Source organism: Zasmidium cellare (genome assembly GCF_010093935.1).
Source record: "Zasmidium cellare ATCC 36951 unplaced genomic scaffold M409scaffold_1, whole genome shotgun sequence".
Lineage (NCBI taxonomy): Eukaryota > Fungi > Ascomycota > Dothideomycetes > Mycosphaerellales > Mycosphaerellaceae > Zasmidium > Zasmidium cellare.
The window spans coordinates 1,670,237-1,697,039 of NW_022986945.1; the positions used below are offsets into that span (position 1 = coordinate 1,670,237).

Genomic DNA, 26,803 nt, shown 5'->3' on the forward strand with positions numbered 1-26,803 from the left:
CATGTGTTCTTGGGAATACCTCTCACTTTTTTCAACCAGCTCAAAACTGTTCAAGTTCTCACTGGAACACTTAGGATTCATGCTCCCAAGCTTCTTGTGTGGCCATTATGGCGGAATCATGGCAGAGACCTTGCCAAACCTTGGAGATTGATCCTCTTAAAAACATACCAGAGAAGATGAAATTGAAAGGACGAATCTGTTCAAAGCGGCATGGCATTTTGTCTCCATGTTAATTGTGGTCAAATGTTGAAGCCGTTCCATTCTCCCTATTGCACTCTCGATCCCAACGGTGATTCAACAATCATGGACCGCTCGACATTGCGAGAAAGACTATGATATTCTCACGGTATCTTGCAGCTCAAAACATCTTGAAAGGACGAGTCTTTATTGCAGCTTGCTCGCGACTACTCCGAATGCGAAGGCCTGGAATTCCGACATCCCTAACCGATCGCCGACAAGATCCTCCCGGGCTCACGCAGGGCGACCAAGGCCGCCGTAAAACAAATAAGAATCTAGCATTGGATACTCTGACGGGAATAATGACGCAGCAAGAACTCCCATCCAACCTCGGCGCAGCCAGTTCTGCCCGCTCCCTTCACCGCCTACCCCCTCCGCCGCCGCAGTCTCGCTAAGTCGGCAACAACTCGGCCGAAAACGATTGGAGCTACATATATTGTTTTGAAGCTCTCTCCTTAACCTAAATGATAGCTATAAGGGTCCAAGTAGGGCACCCAACGATAATGCCTGGTATTGCGCGTAACACCCCGCAGACAAAGATCCGAACGACCACGCTTGATAGGCCATTTCTTTTTTGTACTTTTGGGCGGGGTTGTGTTGGGGGTCGGTAGTTCGGGTCCTGGCGGTGGTGGGTGATATTTCTTTTTGGATTGGATCGATTGGGTCCCGACAAGATGACCATACATTTCTGTGGCAGGCGCTTCACGTTCATGCTCACAGTCAGCTCAATTCCAGGTCCATCATCGGCAATCGGGTGCGCTCGGTTTAGGAGTCCTTTATCGTTCGACGATCATCTCGATTGAACGATGCATCGTTGTAGTGGTTAAGAACGCATTGGTTTGGAATTTTGGTTCCTACAAGACTGGGCCGAACAACCCACTTTTAACGTGATTGACTGTGCTCTCGGAGTTACACTGCAGCACCTGAACTTCCAGCTTTCTTTGGGGATCGCGAGCCTGAACGTTGTGAGTGAAAACAACATTGAAAGTCGTCGCTCCTTCCATCCTTGGGCGCGCGTTGCGTCACCGACGTTGACTCCAGAGTCACTGACGCGACAGCCGCAGCCACTTCTTCAGTTCTCATCAACTCTGCATCCACCAACACAACCCAGCAACCACCCACCACAACCACCCACCATGACTCTCCCCGAGTTCAGACTGCGATACAAAGACTGCACCAACGACGAGCTCCGTCAATTCGTCCGCCAGCGCAGAGGCAACCTCCGCCGGGAGTCCAATCGCAAATACTGCATCAAGACGCTCAAGCAGCTCGACCGCGAAGTGACCTTTCGCTTCTTCGACATGGCTCCAGAACTGCGCAATCGTGTCTACGAGCTGCTTCTCAACCACAACAATGAGCAAACGATGATCTCTCGGTTCACCGGCGATCAGGGCATCAGCAATTACACTCCGCCGCAAGCATCCAAGGCGTACCCAGCTCTGTTGAGAGTCTCCCACAAGGTCTACAACGAGGCTTGCGGCATCCTCTATGACCAGAGCGCCCTCTCCATCAACATAGTCGACGGAGTTTCGTCCAGAACGAGACTATTCGGCGTCACACACACCCCCGGTCCTCCTAAGTCTTCCAGCCTGGTCATCTGCCATCCCCACCTGCTTCGCATCAAGCACCTTACCATGACTGTCAGTGTCTGGGAGCCCAAGCTGTTCGAGCTGTCCATGCGTATCCTTCCACTTCTCCTCAGACACTTCGGCACTCGGAACCCTGTCAAGTCGCTGAAGCTGGTTTGTAGCCCGCGCTCCCTGGCCAGCCCCAACCTTGACCCAGATCACATAATCGCGCTTCATTTTCTTGAGCTGCGCCATCTGCCGGCAACTGCACCGCTCGAGCTGGTGGGATTCACGGCTCCATTGGAGGAAGAGATCCGTGCGGCGATTGAGAGGCCGGCGAAGTGAAGCACACGGTGGATTCGAGGCTACGGATATTGAGAGTGCTGCTGCTGCTGGGTAGACACCAGCGGAGGCTGCTTCAGCCTCCGGTCGCCCAGCTAGCTTCGAGAACAGCTTGTGTGCATGACGGTGGATTCAAGGCTTCGGATATTGAGAGTGCTGCTACTGCTGGGCAGACACCAGCGGAGGCCGTTCCAGCCTCCGGTCGCTCAGCCAGCTCAACTTCTCTTCAGGGCAAGGGTACTACGATAGAAATGAAGATGAAAGGGCTTGTCCTTCACCAACAAAATGTCGTCTTACATGAAACTATTCTGCCTCCCTGTACACCCTGGTCCTCATTCTCTTATCCTGGTCACCTGCCCTCGCCACCTGCTTCGCATCGCAAGCTGCGCCATCTGCCGACGACTACGATGCTCGAGCTGTTGGGATTCGGGAATACATTCGAGGAACAGACAGGCGTAGTGAAGCACGGCGGAGTCTCAACGCAGCAGCCTCGAGCCCTTGCGTATGAGACGGGGTTAGGGAGAAAGATAGACGAGCCCCAAGACGACTGAAAGGACACAACTGGACAATGACGGACGGGGGAAGGCGAACGAAGACAATGGATCTCCGTAGCTTTGAGCCAGACTCCACTAACAGGGGTGTTCGAAGCTGCAGAGAAGCTCTTGAATATCGTGAGAAGAGAGCGAGATGTTTCTCGTTCGATGTGATTGAGTGACTTGTCTGTTGACACCAAGACATCTTGAGAGTATGCAAAGTTTCATTGAATTCACACACCGATATATCTGCATCCACATCTCCAACTCTTCTCTACGCTCCTCGTTCCAGTCAAACTGGAAGCGTATGCATTCACCATCTTTCCGATTTTGAAGAAGCGACTGCGCTGCTAACTGCATCCTAAGCTGCTTGGACGGCTTGAGAGTAACGGGGATGAATATTCCACAGAGGGTAGTCGCCCAAAAGCGCCAACTCACAACCCCTCAACATCAATCGTGCTAGCCGTGACATTATTGTCCTCCCCATTCAACACCCCCGCCCCGACAATCAAAACCGTCTTCTCATCCGCCTCAACAAGCAAACTCCTCGTATAACTCGTCTTCTCCCTCGTCTCCACCCTCGTCCACGACTCCGCCAAATCCCCACTAACCCAAACCCCCCCATCCCCCCCACAACTAACCACAATCGTCCCATTCTCCCCCTCCCCAGCAGGCGTCCACACATTATACGGACTCCCGACCGGAAAACTCCCATCCCCGGCCCTGATCAAAGCACCATACCCCGCCTCATCGAACCTCGTCGGATCCTCGCTCAAGCGATAATACACCGCGAAGGCCTCCTCGACCGCGCCGTAGAATTCGTAGGTCAGGAAGTAGGAGCCGTTCGGCAGGAGGGAGATGGTCGTCATGCCCGGGCGCCAGTCGTAGGTCGGGTAGGCGACGTCGTCGACGACGGGGCCCCAGGTGCGGAGGTCGGTGGAGCGCTGGTGCACGAGTTTTTGGCCGTGGGCCGGGTCGCGTTGGTCGGAGTAGTAGTAGATGAGTTCGTGGTTGTAGGTTAGGAGGAAGGGTTCCCAGACGGGGGTTTCGCCGTTTTTGGGCAGAGCGACGCCGCCCCGAGCGACATGCGAGACGAACGTAAACTCATACCCCCCGTCGGTAGACGCATACAGCTCCAACTGCGTCTCGGACAGATCATCGGGGATACTACTCCCCGCGAGCAAAATCATGCCCTTCTCAAACTCCCCAATGGGTTCTTCCAATTCATACAGAAAAGGCTGATACCGCAGTCCCCACCCATTCACCTGATCGTAGACTTTCGTCCGCTCGCGCCAGGTCTGCCCGCCGTTGGTGGACTCGTAGATGGGGAAGTAGGGGAAGGTGTTGTTGTTGGGGCCGTAGTTTTCCCAGGTGGCGAGGAGGGTGCCGGTTTCTTTGAGTTGGAGGGTGCGGGCGTAGAGGGTACGCGGGACGGTGTAGTTTGAGGGTGGGTCGAAGATGAGGACGCTGTCGAGGGATGGGGCTGATTCAGGGTAGTGGTGGGGAGGGTGTGGGATGGCGGTGGCGAGGGTTGTCAGAGAGAGGAATAGGGTGGAGAAATACATGTTAGCTGAGGTGAAGTGAGAACTTACGCTCAGTTGTGGCTACTTGCCTGATACTTATATAGTGCTTGAGAGAAGCCCGCAGTAACTGCCGTGACGCAGAAGACAGGTCGATTCTACCATGCAGGTACATGGTCTTGTAGGCGCAGCTCTGGGAGATGTGAAGTGCCCAAGAGATCGACAAGACTTCGGGTCAGGATTCTCCGCCTCTCTCCGCATCCCCAAGTTTTCCCTCCAATCCGGGGTAAAGAGCCACGAAGTCCAAGACGGTACATCTATCCCCGTGGTTCCTAAGCCCTCTAACCAGCTTACAGTGCAATTAGCAGCATAGTCGCTTGTGAGAAGTCGGAGAGAGGGCAATTGCATATGTTCCAATTTGACCGGAACGAGGAGGGTATTGGTGTCTGATATTATCTCGCTCGCTGGGTATCCATCATCATGCATCTGAGTCTTTGACGTGCTCCTCATCTGAGACCTGCTCACTTCTCACTGGCGGTGCAACTTCGCGGTGCCCGTTCCCATTCCCATTCGTGATCTCGTCAGCGTCCGGTGGCAGAGGTGCCCGATTCCACACTTTTATGGTCTTGTCAATACCGCAAGTCACGATGCTTTGATCTGCTGAGCGAACATCAACTCCCAGCACCGCGCCTTCATGTCCGTGGAATGTTTGCAGAATCTCCTTTGAGCTCACATCCCAAAGCACGACCTTCCCATCCTCGCTGCCACAAGCCAGGAATGCCCAGGTCTGGTCATCGCTGATTTCGGGATCTTGGTCGGCGTTTGGGGGTTCAGATTGCGTGTCAGGATTGACACCGTATTTCCCGAAGCATGCATTGATGCTGAATTTCTCGTTCTTGTGCCCTTGATACGTCTTAAGGCACCGCCCCTCGACATAGTCCCATAGTCGTAGGCAGGAGTCCAGAGTAGCTGCAACCACATAACTTCCATTGGGCGAGAACCTGACGCTGGTGACTGCAGCGTTGTCTTCGTGCACCACAGTTTTCAAGCATTGGCCGGTACTGGTGTCCCATATTCGGATCAAGCCGTCACTAGAGCATGACGCTACGAGGGTGCCGTCTCGCACAAAGTCAACTCCTGATACCGGGTCTGAGTGCGCGGGCAAGCTGCGCATCAGCCGTGCTGTTCGTACGTCCCACAGGAAGACGGCCTCGTCATAGGACCCCGACACCAGCATATTCCCCTTGGGCGAGAACGCCACGCTGTAGACGTAGTTGTGATGCCCTTGGAGTGGGGTTGGAAAGCTCTTGCCCGTCGAAATGTCCCACAGTCGAATGAGCTTGTCGTCAGATCCACTAGCCAGGACTTTCGAATCTGGACTCCAAGCGATTGTAGAGATTCCGGCCATGTGGCCTTCCAGTGTTTGCGATAGCTGTCCCGTATGCGCATTCCATATCTTGATGGTGCTATCCGCCGCTGCTTCCCATCAGTATCCTGTCCACATCACGAGAGTATTATGGTCCTCACAGCAACTCGCAATCCACTTCCCGTCTGGCGAGAACTTGACCGCAGCAATCCCCCTCTTGTGCCCACGCAGAGTCAAGTGCGGAGTGTAATTCAACCGCTGCGGTCGTTCCAGTCGCCTCCTCTTCGGGCTCTTGGCCTCATCATCGCTGCCGTTGTCTGGGGTTTGAAAGGCGTTTTCGGCGTCGCTGTTCAGGTCTTCGTCGTATGCGTATGAAAGGGCGGCATCTCCGCCGTCGCCGTATCGCGCGGAGGCGTATTCATCTGGCGTTGATCGCTTGCGCTTGGGCGAGCGTGGGCGAGGTTCGGGCGAGGATTCGAGAGACATTGCTGCAGGTTGGTCGAGTTCGTCGCGTTGAGCATGTGAGGAACCGCGTAGCTTTCCTAGCGTGTGGCCTTTGCTCGCTTACGTAACGCGCCTATCTTCACTTCCAAGTTTTCGCGTCACATGCAGCACTCACGACCACAACATGGCCATCCATATACCGAAGCATCGAATCGCATAGTGCTTCATTCAGCGCCAAACTTTGCAGAATTTCCCAGGAATCCTTGCTGATGACATCTGACATCCTTCGACCGCATCGGATTGGCCAGTGGGCAATTGCCTATTCCGTATCGCCCTCCACAGATCACCCTCAGCCTCGTTGGATTTCAAAGCATCTGCACGAGAACTTGAGCTTTCGCATCATTGCGTACGCTGTACCTGACTATCACTGCTGCTTCAACTTCGTTCCTCGAGGCTTGAGACCCGTAAGCTCCACGGATTCAAATGCTCCCAGCTCTACCACCACGGTGCGACTCTAGACCGCTTGCCATTACTCACGTCTGTAGGATCTTGCCAAAGACGTACCCTCTCGGTGGACACAATGGCTCCACGTCACCGGCGAACATGCGCGGCATTTAGCTGTGCTGCTTCCAAATGCTGTTACGTTGCTGACTTCCCTTCATAAGGACCGTGGTCCGCAGCCCGCATCATCGACAAAGACCAATCCGCTGCAACGATCTCGGACATACTCTGTGCCCAAGATGCTCTCACACATACTCTCTGCACTTGTTCTTCTACTGTTTTTCGTTGCCTCTCCCACCATCGCCTTATCGGTTCCTGGTTCAGTGCCCGGCACAACAAGCCATTTCGCTCAAGTCGGCGGCCACACCTATCATTACCTTCGCGGCAGGCCGGAGACGACGCCGATCGGTACCATCCTCCTTCTGCATGGCTACCCCGACTTCTCATATGGATGGCGCTATCAGATCCCCCTCCTCACTTCCTTGGGCTACCAGGTCATCGTTCCGGATATGCTAGGATACGCAGATACCGACTCTCCGGCCGAGTTGGCCGAATTTACCAAGCGAAAGCTGTCGACAGACATGGCACTCTTGATGGATCAGATTGTTCCCGACGAGAAGGTCATCGTCGGTGGACACGATTGGGGCGCTGACTTCATGTACAAACTTGCCATTTGGTACCCAGATCTGGTCAAGGCGTTCTTCACCGTTAGCGTACCCTACTGGCCTCCAATATTCGGTCTTTCTGCCGCGCCATTCGTGGGTATCCCTGAACTGGTGCTGAACCCCAACTATAGCACATTGGGATACCAACGACAATTCGGAGAGTTCGGCTACGAGAGGTACTTCGAAAATGAGATCGAAATATCCTGGCTCCTCAACGCAGCATTCGGAGGCACGACGGCGAACGGTTCGAGTCCTCTTTCCACATTCACAGGCTACGATCTCCCGCTTCTGCCACACCTTCGACCAAATACTCTTGTCAACGGATCCGACCTAGCTTTCTACGTCCAGAACATCGCCAAGAAGGTGCTTCGCGGACTAAGCAACTGGTATCGCACACACCATCTAGATTGGCAAGACGAGCTCAAGACTGCCCAGGATCTAGCCGGGAAGCGTATATATCACATGCCGTCCTTGTTTATTCCCGGGACGCAGGATCCTTTCAGTCCACAACGAACTTGGAATGAATCGAGGCAGTATTACGACAACTTGACGATCGTGCCTGTTGATTCTGGGCACTGGGTCTTGCAGGAGGTGCCTGAAGAAACAAACCGGATTTTGACCAGTTGGCTGGCGAGCTTGTAGACGAAGATGAGCATGAATGCAGACACAGTCCGACCGCTGCCTCCAAAGAATTGTCCGGATACCATTCACAGGTTCTCCATCCTTTGATACTGGGACATCATCTTCGGAAACCCGACTTACCGAACAACATCGCCCAACGTGCAGATTTCTGCCCATACGATGATGCAAATATGAAAGCTCGCCTTCGCATCATATTTACACCATGCATACGAAAGATTGCGTTGAGAATCGCAAATTTTCCCTTTAGTGAACAACTCGTGAATCATTCGCTATCGGTATGTATTCTCACTTCTCTCATTATCTCCGGCCTCAGCCTGCCTTGCCGGCCGCTGGCTTCCTGCCAATGCGCTAGCTCTCAATTTGGTATGTGGTCTCTAGTCTGCGCATCCGAGCAGCATGTGCTACCAAAAGCCCGGAATATTTTGCTTCCATCAAGAGTATGATATGGAGTTATTTGTCTTCAAAGATTCTTAAGTCCGCGTTTACCAGACTTGCTGTTCTATCACGGCCGAGTGACGGAAATGGGGAAATCGATAAAGGTTGATGTAATGTCTCTGCTTTGCTCGAGACAAGGACAACAATAGTGTTAAGATTACCAAGAAGAAGAACAGCATTCCAGATGTCACCGACAGCCCCTTCGCAGATCGCCGGCAAGGCTATTGGGCCAGTCGGGTACGGCCTCATGGGCTTCACGACATGGCATGGAACACCATTTGAAGAGGCCATCGAGGTCATGAAGGCTGCTCTGGAGAGCGGTAGCAACTTTTGGAATGCGGTAAGAAGACCTGAATTCACTGTCTGAACAAAAGCTAAATCTTCCTGCAGGGCACTTTCTACGGACCGCCCGACCGAAACTCCCTCCACCTCCTTCGAGCATACTTCGAAAAGTACCCTCAAGATGCCGACAGAATAGTCCTCAGCCTCAAAGGCGCCTACGACGGCAGCACACACACCCCCAACTGCAGCCCCGAAGGCATCCGCGCCTCCGTCGAAGAATCCCTGCACATCCTTAACAACCTCAAAACAATCGACCTCTTCGAGTGCGCCCGCGTAGACCCCAAAACCCCCCTCGAAACCTCCATCCAAACCCTCGCCTCCCTGATTCAAGAAGGCAAAATCGGCGCCTACGGCCTCAGCGAAGTCTCCGCCCGCACCATCCGCAAAGCCCACGCCGTCCACCCCGTCTCCGCCGTCGAGATCGAACTGAGCCTCTTCTCCCGGCACGCGCTCGAAAACGGCACGATCCAAACGTGCCACGAGCTGAACATCCCCGTCGTGGGCTACAGCCCCCTCGACCGCGGCTGGCTGACGGGCCAACTCAAGAAACCCTCCGACCTCCCGAAAGACGACTACCGCCACCACATGCCGCGTTTCCAGCCAGGGGCTTTCGAGAAGAATGTGCAGCTCGCGGAGAAGTTGGAGGGGATTGCGGGGAGGAAGGGCGTGACGGCGACGCAGGTGGCTATCGGGTGGGTTGTCAGGCAGGGCGTTGTGCCGATTCCCGGGTCGACGACTGTGGCGAGGGTGAGGGAGAATGCGAGGCCGGCTGAGTTGAGCGCGGAGGAGTTGGAGGAGATTTGGGGGTTGCTGGAGGGGTTTGAGGTGCAGGGGGAGAGGTATCCGGAGGGGTTGCGGGGGCATTTGAATGGGTAGGATGGTTTTGCACTCCGATGCCGGAGTCGAGCTCAGCCTTGTGTGTTAGATAGGGTCAAGTTTGCCGCGAAGCCCATATCATGACCAATGCCAGAATTTTAGCAAGGACAGACATTCCAGAGACACCTCGATTGACTAACGGCCGTCCTCCGCAACACAAGATTCTACTGCCCGGATCAGCCCTCCGTCTCATACTCACAAAAGCAGCAGAACCCTTCCAAGGCTTACGCAACCCCAAAACCTTGACCTCAAAGAGCACTCGACGAAGACATAGGTAGACTAACGGGTGTTTCCCGCCGCCAGCGCACTCAGGATGCAAAAGGACACTATTTTGCCAGTGGATATGGCTGATACGTAAGGCTGTGGGTGACTCGGGGGATCGAGCTGGACGAATTGGAAGGCTTGTAAGCGGAAGTGAAATTTGAATCTGCTTACCATGGGGAGATGCAGGTTGTGTTGGGAAAGTAATTGCTGACCTATGACTTAGGCCGTGACTATTATTGACTGTTGAGCTTGCTGTCCATTCTCCGTCACTATGTCCACGACTCGACGCAGGAAATGGTTCAGCCTTGTTGAATTTCGCGTTTGTCTTCGGGATAACCTTGATCGATATGACTGTCGAGTCCTGATGGGGAACCATGACTAACATATACCCATTGACACAGCGACGGTCTATGCTATCTGTGCTCAAAGCAAGTCCGCACCGTTCGATCCCTTCCACTCGCTCCCATACAATGCCTTCCTCGGATCGTCGAGATCCACCCATCCCAGAAACGGCTTGCTGACATTGTACCCAATAAGTCTCTGCATTCCAAGGGGAAAGTTCTTGACTGCCTCCTGTGGAACAGCCAGGTATTGGTTTTCTTCCTGCACATTCTATTAGTCCGCTTCTCTTAACATCTTGAGAATTTCCAAACTCACCTGTCGCAAGTACCCTTTGGTCATGAAGCAGCTATACAGCAGCCTCTCTTCGTTGGACGTGTTGTTGGCACTACCACCATGGTAGCAGCTGCTCAGCATGATGAAAGCATCGCCGGGCTCCATCTCGGCGTACACGGCCGACTCGTCTCCAGAAGATGGCCGCATGGTGTCCCAGAGATGACTTCCGGGAATGAATCTCGTAGCTCCATTGGCTCTTGTGACTGGCTTACCGGCGACGAACAGTCCAATACCCGTATCGCGGCCGATGGCGTAATCCTCAGCAGAAATCTCCGGCAAAGCATTGTGATGAATCATATCATCTCGATGCAGCTCTTGATCTCGAGCCCCGGGCCCAATGGAAAGCACAAGCGTGTTGCAGAGTTGCGGCGGAGAAAGCGATTCCTCAATCTTATCGCCAATATAACACCTGTGAGTCGAGCTGAGAAGCTTATCGCAGACGCTTTGATAGATCGAATTCGCCACGATGTGATGCATGAAGGTTGAGGATTTCCCTGCGAGGCCGTACACTCGTCGTGTTTCTGGTGGGAAGAAGTCGCCTTTCCATGGCGTGTCGGCGTTGATGTGGGGACGTACGTCTTTCTCGATTTCTGAGAGGATCTTTTTGTTGGGTATGAAGTTTCGTAGTAGGACGCCGCCGGTGGTGATCAGTGCTTGTACGATGGTGGAAGGGTCGACGTTTTTGCAGTCGAAGTCCTGCACTTGCGGTGCTGATGGTGGAATGAATCTTGAAGGCATGATGGTGCAGCAACGCCCGTTCTTCGACGAATGCGTCCCGAAGTTTCGATGGTAGTTGAGGGCTGACTGAAGAAGTGGAAGCGCCCAAGAGTTGGGCTTTATGTCTACTCAAATGAAACTGCACTGCAATTGATGCGGTGTGGCAGCGCCTTATCGAAGCCTTATCTGAGCGTCATCAGGTGGACTTGTGCTACCACTGTCAAATTGGCGGTCTGTCTCAGTGTAAGCTGTACAACCTTTTGCCAACATCATCAACATCCATTTGAAGCACTGAAATGTCTGGATGATGTGATGCCAGCGCTTCGTAATATGTCCCTTGCAGATGTGCTGGCATATGTCAACTTTCTTGCGATGCAAGGGGCATCCATGACACGTCGCCCTGCCGACAAGGTCGGACGAAATGATGGCAGCAAACAAGTAAAGATGCGGAGTAATTTCTTTTGTCCTCGAAACGAACATTTCTGAGGCGAATACTGTTCAGCATCTCGCCGTGTACTCCAGATGTCGAACAAATTAAGGTTGCCTCGGGCTTCGCAAGGCTGAAGAACATGGAATATCCAAAGTTGTACTTTTTGAAGTTTTTCATTATCTCATCAAGTATGTCAAATGGCAACTGACCATTAATTTTTGAGTTGAGCTTTGCATCCTTAGAATCAACACACAGCCTCTTTCCCCCCTTAGATTGCCTTTGCCAACAAAACCTCAACGACCCAATCATGAACGTTCCTCCCGACTTTCTTGGGATGATCCTCAGTGAGAAAGTGTCCACCCTTCCCAAGATGAATAGTCCGAGTATTCTTCAGAGTCTTCGCATACCACTGTGCCTTCTCAACACTCACAAGCGTGCCAGGAGTCGCCCAGAAGAACAGCTTCGGCACCTCTGTGGTCAGCAGCCAATTGTGGTACCTCGTAGCAATATCGTAAACATCAGACGGCCGATGATTGATCGGAATCTGATTCGGCCAGACATATGTCGGTAATCGATCATCTGGCTTCAGGAAAGGTCGCCGATAAACACCCATCTCGGCGTCTGTCATCTTGCGAACCACGCCACGGGGGAGTGTCTTCTCCACGAAAGACTTTTGCTCGATGATGAGCTTGCGTCCAACCTCAGGGTTACGGTACGCTTGAAATGTCGCTCGAACTTCCTCTCGGTTGGAGAAGTCCTCCCAATCGCGAAAGAGGCGGATGAACTCCATGAGAGCGATGCCTAGAACTCGCGGTGGAGAATCAGGGTTGGAGAGCTCGGCTTGTTGATGCGCCCAATGCAAGCCCAGAGCAGAGCCCCAGTCGTATACGACCAACAGTAATGGACTAGATGGAATGACAGTCTCGATGAATGTCGCCAAGAAGGTATAATGATCTGTAAAGCGGTATTGCAAGTTCGCGGGTTTGGACGAGTGTCCCATGCCGATGAGATCAGGGGCTACACAGCGCATTAGAGGCGATACGTGTGGAATGATATTGCGCCAGAGGTATGACGAGGTTGGGTTACCGTGAATGAAGAGTGCGACTGGTCCGTTGGTAGCTGTCGCATTAGGCTTGGTGCCGATGTATGCCATCTTGGAGCCTAGGATGTCAACCGCGTGGAGATTGAAAGGGAACTCTGCTGAGGTATCAGCTTCAGGGGGTCCTTGGGGCATCTGCCATTGTGTCCAAGGGGTTTCAATTCGGTAAAGGTAATGAGTCTACTTGGCTCTAGTGGCTCAATGATCGCGATACATATAGACACTTGCTCAACTGCATTGACATGAACAAAGGCCTGGAAATATTGCGATTTTGCGTCCTCGGTATTGATGTTTAGTGAACCGTGCTATTATGTGGAGCAAGACTGCAAGCCCAAAGGAGTACAGTAACGGCCGAGAAACGATGAATCTAATCAGGACACATTGCAGTAGCTGTGGAGGCATGAGTATCGCCGTTCATGAAAGACATATGTTCTAGCTCTAACTTTGATCAGCTTCGACAAATTACCGCATTCAAACCTTCTCCTTCTCCGGCCCGTAAATTGACGAAGCCGCATCATTCTCAAAGACGTGGGTTTCCCATGCACGAACGGGAATCTTCTCAACGAAGAAGCGCTCAAGCTCAGCGTTCGTTCGGCCAGTGGTCTCTCCGACACAGAACCAAGAGTATGCGAGTGTGAACTGTTCAGGGTCAGAGATTGTAGCAGCGGACATTCACAGCAAAAACTTACGAGTGTAGTTCCAGCATACACGAAGCCGACCATGGGTCCTAAGTTGGCGTCGTAGTACATGTACGGGCTGGTGAAGACCATCAACCAGACAGTGAAGAAGAAGGTTCCAAGAGCACAAGCAGTGATTTTGTTCCTGTTGCGTCCGACAGCCATCTCAGAGGCGATGGTGTAGGAGAGGGTCTACTTGGGAGTCAGCCATAAATAATATATGATCAAGATACGGCAAGAACTTACTCCGATCGAGAAGTTGTAGAAAACGATGTTGAAGTAGGCAAAAATCACAATGCCGATTCCAACGCCACGGCTGAAGTTTCCATCAGCGTCTTTGGTGGTACCAAGGCCGCCGACGCAGACAAGCGAAACAAGCATTCCGATGGTGCAGACGAGGAGATTCGTTCGACGGTTCATTCTATTGCCGAACACGACTGAGAGACCGACGGTGATGATTTGGACAACCTATCACAAGAAATTATCAGCGAACATGTCAAGTCCTTTAAGTTCTGAGATGACACTTACATAGATGATCGTGTTAATAGTGAATGGCTCGCCAACACCAATCGACTGGGCAAAGACCACACCGTAGGTATACCAGAACTGGATACCATTGATCTGCTGCGCGAACATGACACCACAAGCGTAAATCAGCTTTCGACGTTCCACAGGATCCGTGAGCAATGAGATCCAGCTTGACTCCGCGGCCATCTCTCGGTCAAGGTTGATTTGGTCTTCGATCGCCTTGAGATCAGGTCCAACATCATAGGATGGAGAGCTGCGGTTGATCTTGACTAGAGACTTCTTCGCATCCTCTCTTCGGTTCTTGGCCATGTACCAGACCGGAGACTCAGGCGTGAAGATCAAGAGTATCAGCATCGTCGTTGGCAAGATGACCAGCAAAGCCATGGGCAGACGGTATTGAGCGGCGCCATCAATCGTCTCCGTGCCTTGGTTGACGCAGGCTCCGACAAATTGAGCAATCGACTGCATGAATTGGAACATCATCAAAGCAGGACCCCGGATCGCACTGGGGGCTACGTCTGCCACATACATAAGGCAAGTAGCGGTAAATTGGCCAACTCCCAGACCGACGAAGATCCTGCCAACATAGAAGACGCCATCGATTCCGTAGGCGCAGACTTGAACGATGGCACCAATGATGATGCACGAAGAGGCGCAAGCAAAGACAGCCTTGCGTCCGAAGCGGTCATTGATTGGTGCTGCAAGGATGGCCCCAAGGAATTCTCCCACGTAGATGATGCTGGCCGAGACGGACAAAAAGGTAGTTCCGAGTTCGTAAGTACCGTCCGCTTGTTGGACTCCGTAATCGCGGGCGAAGAACTTCATCCCCTGGATACCAGTGTAGTAGATCGTCTGGAAGCTTGTCAGTCTGGAAGCTCTACCGTTTGTGATCACTAGTTACGACGCACATCGTAGCCATAGCACAAAGCACCTATCGTTGCGACAAGGCAGTAGAAGATAGCCCAACGATGCTCTGACCACTTGATGTTGAGGTTAAGACCTCCGGCGGGAACTGCACCACCCATGGCTTCAACGATGGCGACCTGACGAGAGTTCTGTTTGCCTTGAGAAGGAAGTCTGAAGTCGGCCAGCAGTAAATTTGACTAGCCATGGTTGAACATAGCCTTTATACTCCAGACGGAGTGGTCGCAAAATACGGGGCTCTTTCGGGGCCCCCACATGGAGTTTGAATCGGCCCTTTGATATTGCCAAGGCATGTTAGCATCTTCATCCGTTACGCAAGATAGAGCCGAATGAGACAAGTGCGTTCTTGGTAGACTCGTCCGCGTCCGGCGTTGGCTGCAGAAATGGTCAAGCCCAATGGCAGAATCGTGGTGAGGCCTTGGCGTGTCAGAATAGTGTCTGGGCGGCGGTTGGCAATCCGGAGAGAATCCGGGAGTCGGCCCTACTACCTTGTCATACCTCAAAACGTATGGAGAGACGCGAAGGTATTCACTGTGGAGGAGAGTGTGTCCCCTGAGTTGTATTCAGGCAGAAATGAGAAGCCGATCAATAGGCCGCCTTTCAAGATACACATACCTTACATCATATCCTTCTGAGGCCTGGCAATGGCCTGTCAACGAATCTCCGCAGGAATTTATTCCAAAATGATGTACTAGATGCGATGGAGAAAAGATCTCAAGGCCTGCAAAAATGGCAAGGTTGTTTGTGCTTTTCGCTGCTTGATCGGACTGCCGTGTCTCGGCACTTTCGCCCCGTCACGTTTTATGCACTGCTTCTACACTGTACAGTAGTCACCGCAGGGACAGTATGGGCGCATAGATGATGAGAGATTTCCTTGTTGATGATGTTTGCAAAGCAGGAGATACAATGAGAGAAGAAAGGCGAGCTGCGTTGGAGTTGTTTGATGGCGGCTAACTTAGCTAGCTTTGGACTAGCGCGCCAAGGCGAAATTTTCAGCCAATGAAACGGCGATTCCAAAAGCCTTCTAGCCTCCTTGCCTCCTTGCCTCCGCGGTCTCACTCCTCCACTGCCTTGCCTTCTCTGTTCCTTTCTTTTGTAGAAAATTATTGCTTCTGCTGTGTTGAGCTAATCAGCCAAATCCTGACGGTACTATCAGGCTCAGCAGAGTGAGTCGCCGCCATGAAGCGACTCTGCACCTGTTAGCAAGGTGTAAGAAGGCCGGGCTGCATGTTAGGTCAACGCGCTGTCGCACGTTCCGAGAACGAAGCTGTACTTCGCGGGCCTCATTGTCTACCATGTCGTATTGATCCATTGCTATAGTGTCTACTGCTCATACCTCCAGGCGTCGACAAATATGGTTGGTATCCATCAATAGCTACCAAGCTTCTGGGCCCTGGTCCAGGGAACGGATCGAAGTCATCTGAGCACCTTCGCCAATTCATTGAGCAGCCAATTCCAGAGATGCATGGCACCAATGCTAACCATACTGTCACGTGAGGATCAAGCACTGTTTGAGAGCGAGGTCATGGATCCGGCGGACGGTGCTCCCGGTCTCGTGGCCGATTTTGCACGAACACACAGGGACGCTGCATTTCGTAGCAGGACAAGAGTATGGAGCCATCGAAGCTTACGCGAAACGCAGGCGCATTCATAGTCGGATCCAGATCACTGCCAACCTTGTTATCAATTGACGGATTTGATCAACGGGCCAACGACTACACGACTTTCACCCTCGTGTCTGCTGTCGGAGGTGACGGACCCGAACATGATGTAAAGTGAGTCATTAAAAACATTGTCTTGCTTTCCGTGCGTTGAGGTCTCTCGTGTATGGCGCAGGTTTACAGGTTAGAGGAGAAAGTCGTGAAGTTCAGCCTTTCAGCGGCACTCCGTTCTATTCCGGCTATTCCGTGCTATCATTCCGCTTCGACTACTGGCCACCCCAGGGCGTGCCCCTATACCATTTTGCGATGATAGTGACAACAAGCCATTCTCGAGCACATCATGTAGGATCTTTCAGGAGCTGAGGCCAACCGGCGATATTGGTGAGTCGGCTTTCCGATGTCTTCATATTTATTCGTGGATGTTTCGACCGTCCAACGATTGGCAATGCCATCTTTCTATCTGCTTCACTTACTCCCACAAAAATTGCAGTGATGACTCTCATTGCGCTCTGGAGGACTGTTGCGGTGGCAGCCCTGCTCATTGTGACGGCCGAGGCCTGGGTAAGTCATTCGCAGAGAACATATCCAAGGCATCAATACTTAAGAGATTCTGTTAGGCATCGATCGAGTCTCGCTCCCACAGACTATGGTCAAGACAGCAGATTCAGCATTTAAATGCTAGCTCCAATCGAACCGAGCAGCTTTCGCCAGCCATACTAGAACTCAAGAGCTTGATCGAGGACAATCCCAGCATCAACATACTTTTTACGCAGATGCTTGATGATCAGGTCCCACACCAGCCAGCTTTCAAAACGAACCCATTGAACCGAACTGAGATTCGCAATTACCACGACTTGCTGTGCGCGCTCAACCGCATCATCAATGAAGGTCTGCAATGGTCAACTGCGGCCAATGACCTCGGCCTGCTCGCTGCGCCCATAGTCACCATTCTGGACTATCCGATGCAGACTCCAGCCGGTTACGCCGCCTTTCTCGAGCCCGAAGTCAATCGCGTGATGCAGAACATCCTCAACGGGTGGAGCAGCTTTCTGACAAGCTCTCAGAGTGCCCGAGTCTTGAACTCTGAACAAGGATGGTTCAGCCCAAGTGGTTTGAAGGCCCTCGAGGCGACTTTAAATGCACCCTTAAATACTCATTACAAGTTTGAGGACTTTTTCCAAGCCCCAGACCCGAATGCAACGTACTATGGCTTCAGGTCCTGGGACGCCTTCTTCACACGCCAATTGAAACCCGGTGTCCGACCTCTAGCATCGCCGGACGATGACGACGTGATTGCAAACCCATGCGAAGCCCAGCCTTACAACATGGCCACCAGAGTCCCACTTCGTAGCAAGTATTGGATCAAGAAGCAGGAGTACTCCGTCCAGGACATACTTGGCAACGACGACCTCGCCGGAATTTTGGAGAATGGCACTTTGTACCAGGCTTACCTCTCCGCACTCTCCTATCACCGCTGGCATTCACCCGTTAGCGGCACCGTTGTCAAGGTGTTCGTCAAGGAAGGCACCTACTTCGCTGAGCCCCTGCAAGAGCCCTCTCCCACGAACGCAAGCTTCATCTACGACATCCAATCACGTTCTTTAAACAACCTCAACTCTCAAGGATATCTCGCTGCCCTCAACACCCGCGGCATCATCTTTATCGAAGCGGATAATCCGGCCATCGGCTTGATGGCATTCGTTGCTGTCGGGAACTACGAGGTCTCCACCATCGACATCACCGTTCAGGAAGGCCAGCACATTGAGAAGGGTCAAGAGACGGGAATGTTCCATTTTGGAGGCAGTGCTTTTGTAGTCCTGTTTCAAGAGGGCGTTGAGATAGAGGGATTCCCATCTGTCGACAATACCCCGAACAACGTGCCTGTCCTTGGCAAATTGGCGGTCGTGAAACCATGAGACGGAACTCTCTTGTCTGTCGCCAAAAGCTCTTGTCAGATGTATGGTTGATGGTTAGAAATAGCTGGCGGATACCAGAAGATTCGATGTTATAGATGCTCTCACGGGTGCTTGCAATTACGATTCAAAGCACTTTGAAGAAGTCTGAATATGTCTCTGTACTAATTGACGGGAGCATTACGTCTGAACTCTTCGTTATCACTGAATTACTTTCACAGAGCGCAGTTTGAACTTGAGGTAGGTTTTCGCAGTGAATTGAGGTTTCAAGAATACTAGTACGTGGCAAAAGAAATTGGAGAAGTGATGTCGCTCAGGGAAGGCTTTGACTTTTAGCTCGGTTGGGACTAGTTCCGCGCCAAGAATAAGTTTTAGCCAATCATACGACGGAATAGTGAAGGCCGTCCAGCCCTTTTTCACAAGCTTCTTTGCTCCCAACAAAAATTTCTTTCCACGAGCAAAAAGACAAAACATTCAACACCCGGTATTCCCACGTGGTCACCCACCGTAGTACTAATCAGGCGGTCAATTGCTTGTATATGCCAGAGCGGACGGGATGGCTAATTCTCAATTGCCTGTGGCCGAATGTGAGAAATCTGCACTGAATTAGTTATAAGTCCTCTCACTACAATTTTCCACTCATCACTACCATGGGCGACTGCAGGTGGCCGAACCTATTATTGAGATAGAAAAGAGGACTGAGTGCTGACGTAGTTGCTATTTATCGAGCCGGAAATGCCTCCGTAACCTTTAGCGCTATATTAGAGACTGGAGCGTTAAGAGTAAATAGACTTTTATAGATACGGTAAGTTAGGACAGCTAGGAAGTATACGTCGACTACTTCGGTCCTAAGGAAGGGTAAAAGGAAGGCTAATAGGGCTTCTTAGAATATATAGAGAGTATCTCCTAACTACTAATAAAGTATAGCTTTACTCGACTCTTTTAGCTCGATCGGGATCTAGACTAGTAGGATAAGCTTACCCCTAGACTAAGTACCTAAGCTACGAGTACTAGTTTTATAATAGAGCGGCGAACTACGTTAAGTCTTTCTAGTAATACTACGATAAAGCGTAGATTAAGCTCGTTAACTAAGCGTATTAGGACCGGATAAGACCTATAAAGTCGTCTATAATATCGAAACCGTAATTCGATATATAAACGAGAGAGAAGAAGTAGGAGAGGATAGAAAATCCGCTACCGCTACTTTTTCGTCGACCGAAAGAGCTATTTTAAAGTTAACCGCTATATAATTAATTAATTAGTAAAAGTAGTAATCTAAATTAACTTAATTAGATTAATCTAAAGTACTAGTCTAATCGAACTAATTAAAGGCGTTAATTAGACAGCTATAATTATAATTAATAGATTAAAAGTAATTAAGAGGTAGAGCCGCTAAAGCGCGTTAAAGGTATAATATATAAACTAATATATATATATAGCTACCGTTATATATTACGGTCGCCTAGATAGGTAATAACGGTTATTTTAATTATTATAAATTAATATAGACTAAATATTAACTAATTCGAGGTACTAGTTAATTATCGTTAATTAATTCTATAGCTCGATCTAGATAAGTTATAGAATTAATTTAATTTAGTATTAAACATAATTAAGTTAATATAGATTACGGAGTAATAGGCGTAGGATCGCTAGATAAATATAACTATAAAGAGATAACCTAGACTACTATATAGTAGTCTATAAGTAAATACTAACGAAGAGAGTTATACTAGTTACTATAAGGGTTTTAGCGTGCGGTACGTTAACGTATTCTACACTAGTATAGTTAGCCTTAATCTTCTACGTTCTAAGTAACCGCTTATTTAGCACATAAGGCTCCCCTCTTCAATAGCTATAAGCCGCTAGAAATAACGAGACGTTAGATTCGACAGGCACTCTTCTTGCTAGAATCCTCCATTTCGCCGTCGTCACGTTACTCTCTTTGCTTCACTCATGAGATTCGCGCTAGTCCAAAGCTTAGTTTAGTGCGCCTTCTCTTTTAATTCCCCATTCGACTGGGTAACATTTATCCTCGCATACTAACTTGTTTCTACCCATAACTCGCTGCATTGATTACAGCGTTACGAGAATTGATGCTATCTGCTCATCACAAAGTTGCATGCGCCATATATCGCACAAGAAGCAGATCGCATTATAGGAACTTCTCTAGAAAATGTACGCGTCGTTACCACAGGGCATTAGTTACGAAGCTCACAAACCTCCTTCGCATCTGACTACAGAGCCTCTCCCCTCCACAGGAGAAACCTCTCCCGAAATTTTGGCCATCGAATGGACCTCAACCGAATCGTGTCTTACAATCTCGCTTTTCTGTGCTCCTGGCTCACTCATCGCGGGTAGACCCTCGATTCCGTACGAATCCTCGAAGCCGTGTTCTCGCTTCATTTTCGTCGCCTCTGGATCATACGATCCTTCTCTATTGGCAAGGTCTTGGTTGCTTGCATGCGAATCGGAACGAGACGAGGTTAGCGACGTGAGACTGCGAGCAATCTTCACGACGGCATCCAGCGCCTTGCCGCCGCTAATCAGGGGCCAGATCGAAGGCATGTTCAAGGCGACGATCGAGCACCCGCATTCCAGCATGTAATAGAATTGATATCTGGTGAGAACGCCTGAAGCTCTGCGTTAGCATGTTCCGCGTTCGAGCTGGGATGGGGGACTCACGCTCGGAATCACCGTTATCATAGGCTTCAACGCCCACTGTGAGGTATTGGCATTGACGTTGAACAAATCATGGCTTTGTGCCGCGAGGACTTACTTGTGTACACTTGAGCATATACGACCAGTCGTGCTATCGAAGCACCGAGACCCCTGCGCACTGCTTTTAGTGTGATCTCTGGACACTGAGTTAAGGGCTTCATACGCGCAGGCCACCATGAAAACGGACAAGACCGATAGCCTTTTCGCCAGGGAGATGTGGAGATGCAGGATCTGGTTAGGTTGTTAGCCCAGCCTGCCACATATTGTGCCCCGGACTGGTGGCCTTACGTTGGGAACAGGCAGAGCGATAACGAAGATGTCAAGTATGACATCTGAGATGGAGAAGCCGAAAAGGAAGTCCCACGTAATGGTGCAGTACTTGGCATATTTCTTGGGGTCGTAGAACCCGTCGAAGTGGCCTTTGCATTGGAAGATGGTCAAGAAAGTAAATGCGAGGAACCAGAGGGCAATGATGACGATGAGTGCGTTGACGAGTCCTTTGAAGATGCGCAGGCGTTTGCCAGGTCCAGATACGCCAAAGATACGCTTGTAGAAGAACAGAGCACTGGCTTTGGTGGCAGCGAAGACGCCGGTCGTGAGGCAGACCAGCGACGTGTTCAGCTGAGAATTGTTATTAGTCCAAGAACTTTGGTCGAGGCTGAGCATGTGTGACGGACCTTTTCCATCCTGTCATATCTTGCAATTACTTGCGCCTTTGTGAATTCGAAGGATGAGTACCCTATAGCTTTGATGTGTAGGACTAGCACAGCGGTCAGCTTGAAGTCTTCCTTCGAATCGGCATGAAGAGGGTGCGCATACGTAGGAAAATGCATGCTGAAGCTCCTATGAAAGTCGCCTGAAAGACGCCTACGCGTTAGCCTCTTGTAGATGGCTGAAGATGCGTTGGGGACTAAGCGCACTCACAAGAGCGGCCAACATGAGCCAATCGTCGGCCAAGACGGGCATTTTTGTTCTATACCGCGCAAAAAAGCGCAAGCCCACTGTAACGACGCTCAGGCCCAAGAAAGTGCCAGTGAGGGCGGAAATGCCGCTTGCTGAAGTGTCTGACATGGCGAACGGCGAGTGAATGGTGATGGGGCCGAGAAGCAGCTTGTCAGGACAGCATGAATCGACTGAGAAGAGGTAGACGTGAGGCAGGAACCCCTCCGATATCTTCAAGAAGGGACGACCGGTGCGTGGGTTCCACGCCTGCATGCAAGCAATCAAAGGGCCCCCGTCGTTGAGCATGCTATACGTGCCTCGAATCCTTCGCGGCCCCGACGCCATGATCTGCCGTGGGGGATCAGCAGAACGGCTGAAAGCTGAACGGCAAGGCGCATGCTGTTGGCCCCGAGTTGATGAAATCGACAGCGAGCTCATAAGCTAGCGGTAATGTTTCTTACCGCGACATCACCATTCGACTTTGCCCTTTTCAGCAGGTGTTGCTACGGAAGGTTCAAATGGCGTGCCTCAGTCGACATCATGGCGACCGGACCCCGAAAGCCTTCGTCCTGCACCACGTATCCTGGCATTCCATGTCTGTCGCTTGATGCCAAGCGAGGGAAATACGAAGAAGGCCTTCGTTAACATTTCTGGTGTATCTCAAACGTCGGCCTTGCAAATTACCTGCTGCTAGTCCATCTCAGTCCGCGATGTTCGGAAAACACTACGTCTCCCTCTCGCAGGACGAAGACGCTGCTGAGAAGGGACCTTTCCAACACACGATTCGACAGACCTCGTGGCAAACAGGAGCTGTACTCCTGCTTTCCCTGTCACTACTCACATCACTGGCTCTGAACGTCCACTCATACATCAGGCTGCACCATGTCTCGCGACCAGACAGGTTCGAAACGAAGTTTGGTAAGCATTGGTTCACGCAAAGGAAATGACCTGACTGCTAATTTCCCGCCAGCCGGTCTAAGCTATGACGTTCCCAAGACAATAGAATACCATAGCCGATTCAACAATCCGAACCGAACGGAAGAAGATGCAGCTTGGAATTCCGAACTTGTAGACCAAACCACTCTGGTGGTTGCTCTCGACGACTCGTTTACTGAGTCCCGGGGCGTCTTGCACTCCATGCGTTGGCCGTGGGATTCGAAGAAGGGCGTTTATACGTTGAACAGTGCGCACGAGCTACATTGCCTGGTACAGAATACTGAATCCTCATGACACGTGTGGACACAGCAGCTAATGGACTTTGCATAGCATCTGCTCCGGACGACTGTGAATCAAGCCTACGACGGCGAGTCGCCGAAATGGCCGCGAAAGCACTCGGCGCATTGCTTGGAATACATCCTGCAGAGCATCATGTGCAATGCTGACGATACGCCGCTGTACCAGGGACTCCTTCACAGGAACCGTCACGTAGACCATCCCTTGGGCGGTCTAGGAGACACTCGCCAGTGCCGCGACTGGACCAAGTTGCAAACGTGGGCTAAAGAGCACAGCGCTTGTTACGATCCACTGCATCGGGAAAATGACACTGACTTGCCGGAGATTGAGAGGTATAAATTTTGTCCAGATGGGAGCAAACCATGGGAGAAGCAGCTCAGTAGTGGATGAATGAACCAATGTATATTGCAAACTGTATGTACGCCTTTCAAACGCATCATAAGTGCACCTCGTGCTCAATGAGTCAAGTTTATAACTTCCGTATGCGCAGCTGAATCGTCCTCTGCATCATCGTTCTCCTCTCGGCTGGTCAAATTCATCAATGACATAGTTGTAGCTGAGTCATCGCCGTGCTCTGCATCGTCGTCCTCGCCTCTACTGGTCAAACTCATCAATATGGTATCTTCAATCGAGTTGTCGTCGCTGTCCTTAGCATCATCGTCCACACGGACCACTAGCGGTGCGGCTTGCAATGCTGGCGCTCTTGCACCTCGAGTGATGACATCGTGGCTGTTCACTGCACTGCCGATGAGTCTGCTTTCGTACATATGTGTCTTTCTCCAGGGTGACTTACCGGGTAATGCAGTGGCCAAGCGAAGGGAGGCAAGCAAAGTGAGAATGATCGAGGCTTGCATAGTTACGATACGCTCGGAGGAATGGCGGTTTGCTTGATGGTTGCTTGGTGAGAAGAAGTCTTGGTGGCTACTTAGCGAGATGTCGATGCTCCAAGCTGATTCCGCGGGACATCGCACATGGCGAATGGCACATATAAGTCAGGGTCTGTCTGGTAGTGGCGATGATGATAGAGGAGGCCACCACTGTGCCGTGTTGGTCTGGCTCGCGAGCGCAGGGGTCTGTGCGGGCGACCTGCCTGCTCGAGTAAAGTGTCAGGATCGCCGGGTGGCTAAAGATGTCAACTCACAGCTGGAGGCTGACGCAACGGCGTGGGGATGGTAGCGCCACCTTGCGCGATGGATGGATAAGGCGGCGATCTTGAAGTCCGATCCGGAATCAGGATTCGCTCCTTCGCATTGTCTTGGGGAGTGTATATCGGGGATCTTCATCAATCAATCACGAATCCGTGTAATTCGGGAAAGATACGCTGGCGTGCCTACGTCCAGCTCGGGCTGATCCAATTTGACTTTACCTACACTGTCGGTCTCGCTTGTCGGTGCCCGGATTCAACGGTCATCGGCTTGGGTCACAAGAAGGCCCCCCACATTGGCATCCAGCGCGACCCTTCGAGCCCAACCTTCGTGCTATTCGTCGTTGAGATCCGACTGATATCTCCACCGGGGCAGCAGTCCTCATTCAAAGAGGATGGCATCTCTTTACGTGCTTCTCGCCGCCGTTGTCCTAGTTATTCTACGGAGCCTCAGTACCGCACGAAGCAGGTCGCAACGTGCAAAGAGCCTGGGCTGCCTCCCAGTAAACAAATACCCGCATACCCACCTCCTTGGCTACGATCTCTACCGTGCGAGACTTAAGGCAGTTCTTGATGGTCGTCGCAATGGCTTCGATCGCGAACTGTTCGCCAACTACGGTGCAACATACCAGGAACGGGCCAACCTGAGCACCATTATTAACTCCACCGAGACGGCCAATTTTCAAGCAGTAGGTGCCACGCAGTTTCAGGTCTTTGGACGCGATACTCGACGTGCTGCCGCGCCTTTCTTTGGCTGCGGGATCCTTTCCATGAATGGGCCCGAATGGAAGCAAACGAGAGATCTTGTCACACCTCTTTTCAAACGTGCCGAGCTTTTGGACATTGAATACTTTAAGAAGTACGTGGACAGATTGTTCGCCCTGTTACCCCTAGATGGGAGTACAGTCGACATGCAACCACTGTTGCAGAAGCTTGTAAGTGGAGGAACGTTGAGCACTTTTGCAGTTGCTTAACGCTAACAAGAAACAGTTCTTGGATAGCTCAACCGAGTTCATTTTTGGCGAATCTATCGATTCGCTGCGTGATACGACAACAAAATCACAAGATTTCCTTCAGGCTTTCAATGCCGCACTTGCTGGAGCCGGGAAGAGATTGAACATGGGCGGCGCCTTCTCCTTCATCTACGCCTTTGACAAATCTTGGGAAAAGTCATACACCCAGGTCCATGCATTCATCGATGGAAGAATCAAGAAGTATTATGAGAAGGCTGCCGAGAAAGAGCCAGCACTGGAGGGCTCACGGCGCCGCTACGTCCTCCTCGATGGCATGGTCAAGCACTTTCCAGACCCGGTAGAGCTTCGCTTCCAACTCCTGAACATCTTCTTCCCGGCTCGTGACACCTCAGCAATCCTCGTTTCCAACGCTCTCTTCTTGTTAGCACGAAATCCGCAGTACTGGAAAGAGCTTCGTCAGGAAGCCCTGAAAATCCAAGACGAACCCATCACGTTCGAGCTTCTGAAAGGTCTGCACCTGTTCCGCTACACCCTCTTCGAGGCAATCCGACTCTTAGGCCCGTCAGGCCAGGTACGACGTATCGCGCTACGAGACACGACCCTTCCGCGCGGTGGTGGTCCCGATGGGTCGGCCCCTGTTTTCGTACGCAAAGGAACCGGAGTCTTTCTGAACAATTTCCCCAAGATGCGAGACACCGATGTCTGGGGTGATGATATTGAGGCCTTCCGACCTAATCGCTTCGAAGGAAAGGTGCTGACTTGGGAGTTCACGCCTTTTTTCGGCGGGCCACGCATCTGCCCGGCTATCAACCAGGTCATTTCGCAGAGCGTCTATCTACTTGTGCGTCTGGTCCTGCGATTTGAGATGGTTGAGAATAGGGACGAGTGCTTGGAATACATAGAGGCGACTCGGATGCTGGTCGAGAGTCGGAATGGAATCAAGGTGGCGTTTCACCTTGATGCGACGTAGTCGTCAGCGAATGTGATTCACCACTTGAAACTTTCTGTTCACTGTTGCTTTGCGGTTGTTTTCCCTTATTAACGTCATCAGAAATGTAGCTAATAGTAGTAGCCCCGATTTTAGGTTAAGTTGGTAGATTTTAAAGTAGTTTACCAATAGCGCCTGGCTTGTCGTGAAGGTTCGCTAAATACGCTTCTTGGACGTCGCTGGACGATTCCTTCACCTCCGTAAAGAGGAATGGAGAACATCTGTCACCGCCATCTGGTGAAATGCAATTTTCAAGGTCTCGAGCAATAAAACCGGAATCATTCTCACTTCCAGGGAAAGGTCGCAAAGTGAAGTTAATGGAGAGATCGGGCTTCGGAGAGGTTATTTTGTCGTCCTCCCGAGAAGGCAGTCGATTATCCCCAGGTTGAGACCACAAGCCTTCTGCATTTTAGTCGAACGCCACTGACAAATTGCCAACTTG

General features: G+C 51.3%; 12 protein-coding genes across 12 annotated transcripts; 5 read left to right on the forward strand and 7 right to left on the reverse strand.

The window, feature by feature from the left end:
- Positions 1–1,373: 1,373 nt before the first annotated feature.
- Positions 1,374–2,150, forward strand: M409DRAFT_16308 (uncharacterized protein; the record flags this gene model as incomplete). The annotated part of the gene is made up of 1 exon (XM_033803568.1): positions 1,374–2,150. One exon carries the CDS (start codon positions 1,374–1,376, stop codon positions 2,148–2,150), a length of 777 nt encoding a protein of 258 aa, XP_033674922.1.
- Positions 2,151–3,126: 976 nt separating this feature from the next.
- Positions 3,127–4,155, reverse strand: M409DRAFT_32180 (glycoside hydrolase family 93 protein; the record flags this gene model as incomplete). Its single annotated transcript, XM_033810250.1, has 1 exon — positions 3,127–4,155. A coding segment is annotated over one exon (1,029 nt), but the record flags the coding sequence as incomplete, so codon positions are not given.
- A 523-nt stretch (positions 4,156–4,678) lies between these two features.
- On the reverse strand, positions 4,679–6,958 carry M409DRAFT_62210 (uncharacterized protein; the record flags this gene model as incomplete). The annotated part of the gene is made up of 3 exons (XM_033815070.1): positions 4,679–5,676; positions 5,728–5,846; positions 6,879–6,958. The coding sequence occupies 3 exons, from the start codon at positions 6,956–6,958 to the stop codon at positions 4,679–4,681; spliced, it is 1,197 nt and encodes a 398-aa protein (XP_033674924.1).
- A 1,479-nt stretch (positions 6,959–8,437) lies between these two features.
- On the forward strand, positions 8,438–9,471 carry M409DRAFT_35189 (uncharacterized protein; the record flags this gene model as incomplete). Its single annotated transcript, XM_033810355.1, has 2 exons — positions 8,438–8,593; positions 8,644–9,471. The coding sequence occupies 2 exons, from the start codon at positions 8,438–8,440 to the stop codon at positions 9,469–9,471; spliced, it is 984 nt and encodes a 327-aa protein (XP_033674925.1).
- Positions 9,472–10,158: 687 nt separating this feature from the next.
- M409DRAFT_16313 (uncharacterized protein) lies at positions 10,159–11,148 on the reverse strand (the record flags this gene model as incomplete). The annotated part of the gene is made up of 2 exons (XM_033803569.1): positions 10,159–10,338; positions 10,393–11,148. 2 exons carry the CDS (start codon positions 11,146–11,148, stop codon positions 10,159–10,161), a joined length of 936 nt encoding a protein of 311 aa, XP_033674926.1.
- A 677-nt stretch (positions 11,149–11,825) lies between these two features.
- Positions 11,826–12,710, reverse strand: M409DRAFT_16314 (uncharacterized protein; the record flags this gene model as incomplete). The annotated part of the gene is made up of 1 exon (XM_033803570.1): positions 11,826–12,710. The coding sequence occupies one exon, from the start codon at positions 12,708–12,710 to the stop codon at positions 11,826–11,828; it is 885 nt and encodes a 294-aa protein (XP_033674927.1).
- A 417-nt stretch (positions 12,711–13,127) lies between these two features.
- Positions 13,128–14,886, reverse strand: M409DRAFT_16315 (uncharacterized protein; the record flags this gene model as incomplete). Its single annotated transcript, XM_033803571.1, has 5 exons — positions 13,128–13,295; positions 13,346–13,525; positions 13,580–13,801; positions 13,862–14,713; positions 14,770–14,886. 5 exons carry the CDS (start codon positions 14,884–14,886, stop codon positions 13,128–13,130), a joined length of 1,539 nt encoding a protein of 512 aa, XP_033674928.1.
- A 2,052-nt stretch (positions 14,887–16,938) lies between these two features.
- On the forward strand, positions 16,939–18,362 carry M409DRAFT_62213 (uncharacterized protein; the record flags this gene model as incomplete). The annotated part of the gene is made up of 2 exons (XM_033815071.1): positions 16,939–17,007; positions 17,064–18,362. The coding sequence occupies 2 exons, from the start codon at positions 16,939–16,941 to the stop codon at positions 18,360–18,362; spliced, it is 1,368 nt and encodes a 455-aa protein (XP_033674929.1).
- Positions 18,363–19,671: 1,309 nt separating this feature from the next.
- Positions 19,672–22,367, reverse strand: M409DRAFT_16317 (uncharacterized protein; the record flags this gene model as incomplete). Its single annotated transcript, XM_033803572.1, has 9 exons — positions 19,672–19,680; positions 20,679–20,992; positions 21,045–21,080; positions 21,139–21,191; positions 21,244–21,311; positions 21,369–21,701; positions 21,758–21,840; positions 21,900–21,936; positions 22,005–22,367. 9 exons carry the CDS (start codon positions 22,365–22,367, stop codon positions 19,672–19,674), a joined length of 1,296 nt encoding a protein of 431 aa, XP_033674930.1.
- Positions 22,368–22,732: 365 nt separating this feature from the next.
- On the forward strand, positions 22,733–23,645 carry M409DRAFT_16318 (uncharacterized protein; the record flags this gene model as incomplete). The annotated part of the gene is made up of 3 exons (XM_033803573.1): positions 22,733–22,940; positions 22,993–23,228; positions 23,289–23,645. 3 exons carry the CDS (start codon positions 22,733–22,735, stop codon positions 23,643–23,645), a joined length of 801 nt encoding a protein of 266 aa, XP_033674931.1.
- A 65-nt stretch (positions 23,646–23,710) lies between these two features.
- On the reverse strand, positions 23,711–24,109 carry M409DRAFT_48931 (uncharacterized protein; the record flags this gene model as incomplete). The annotated part of the gene is made up of 2 exons (XM_033811082.1): positions 23,711–23,991; positions 24,049–24,109. 2 exons carry the CDS (start codon positions 24,107–24,109, stop codon positions 23,711–23,713), a joined length of 342 nt encoding a protein of 113 aa, XP_033674932.1.
- A 685-nt stretch (positions 24,110–24,794) lies between these two features.
- Positions 24,795–26,343, forward strand: M409DRAFT_48932 (uncharacterized protein; the record flags this gene model as incomplete). The annotated part of the gene is made up of 2 exons (XM_033811083.1): positions 24,795–25,334; positions 25,390–26,343. The coding sequence occupies 2 exons, from the start codon at positions 24,795–24,797 to the stop codon at positions 26,341–26,343; spliced, it is 1,494 nt and encodes a 497-aa protein (XP_033674933.1).
- Positions 26,344–26,803: the final 460 nt, after the last annotated feature.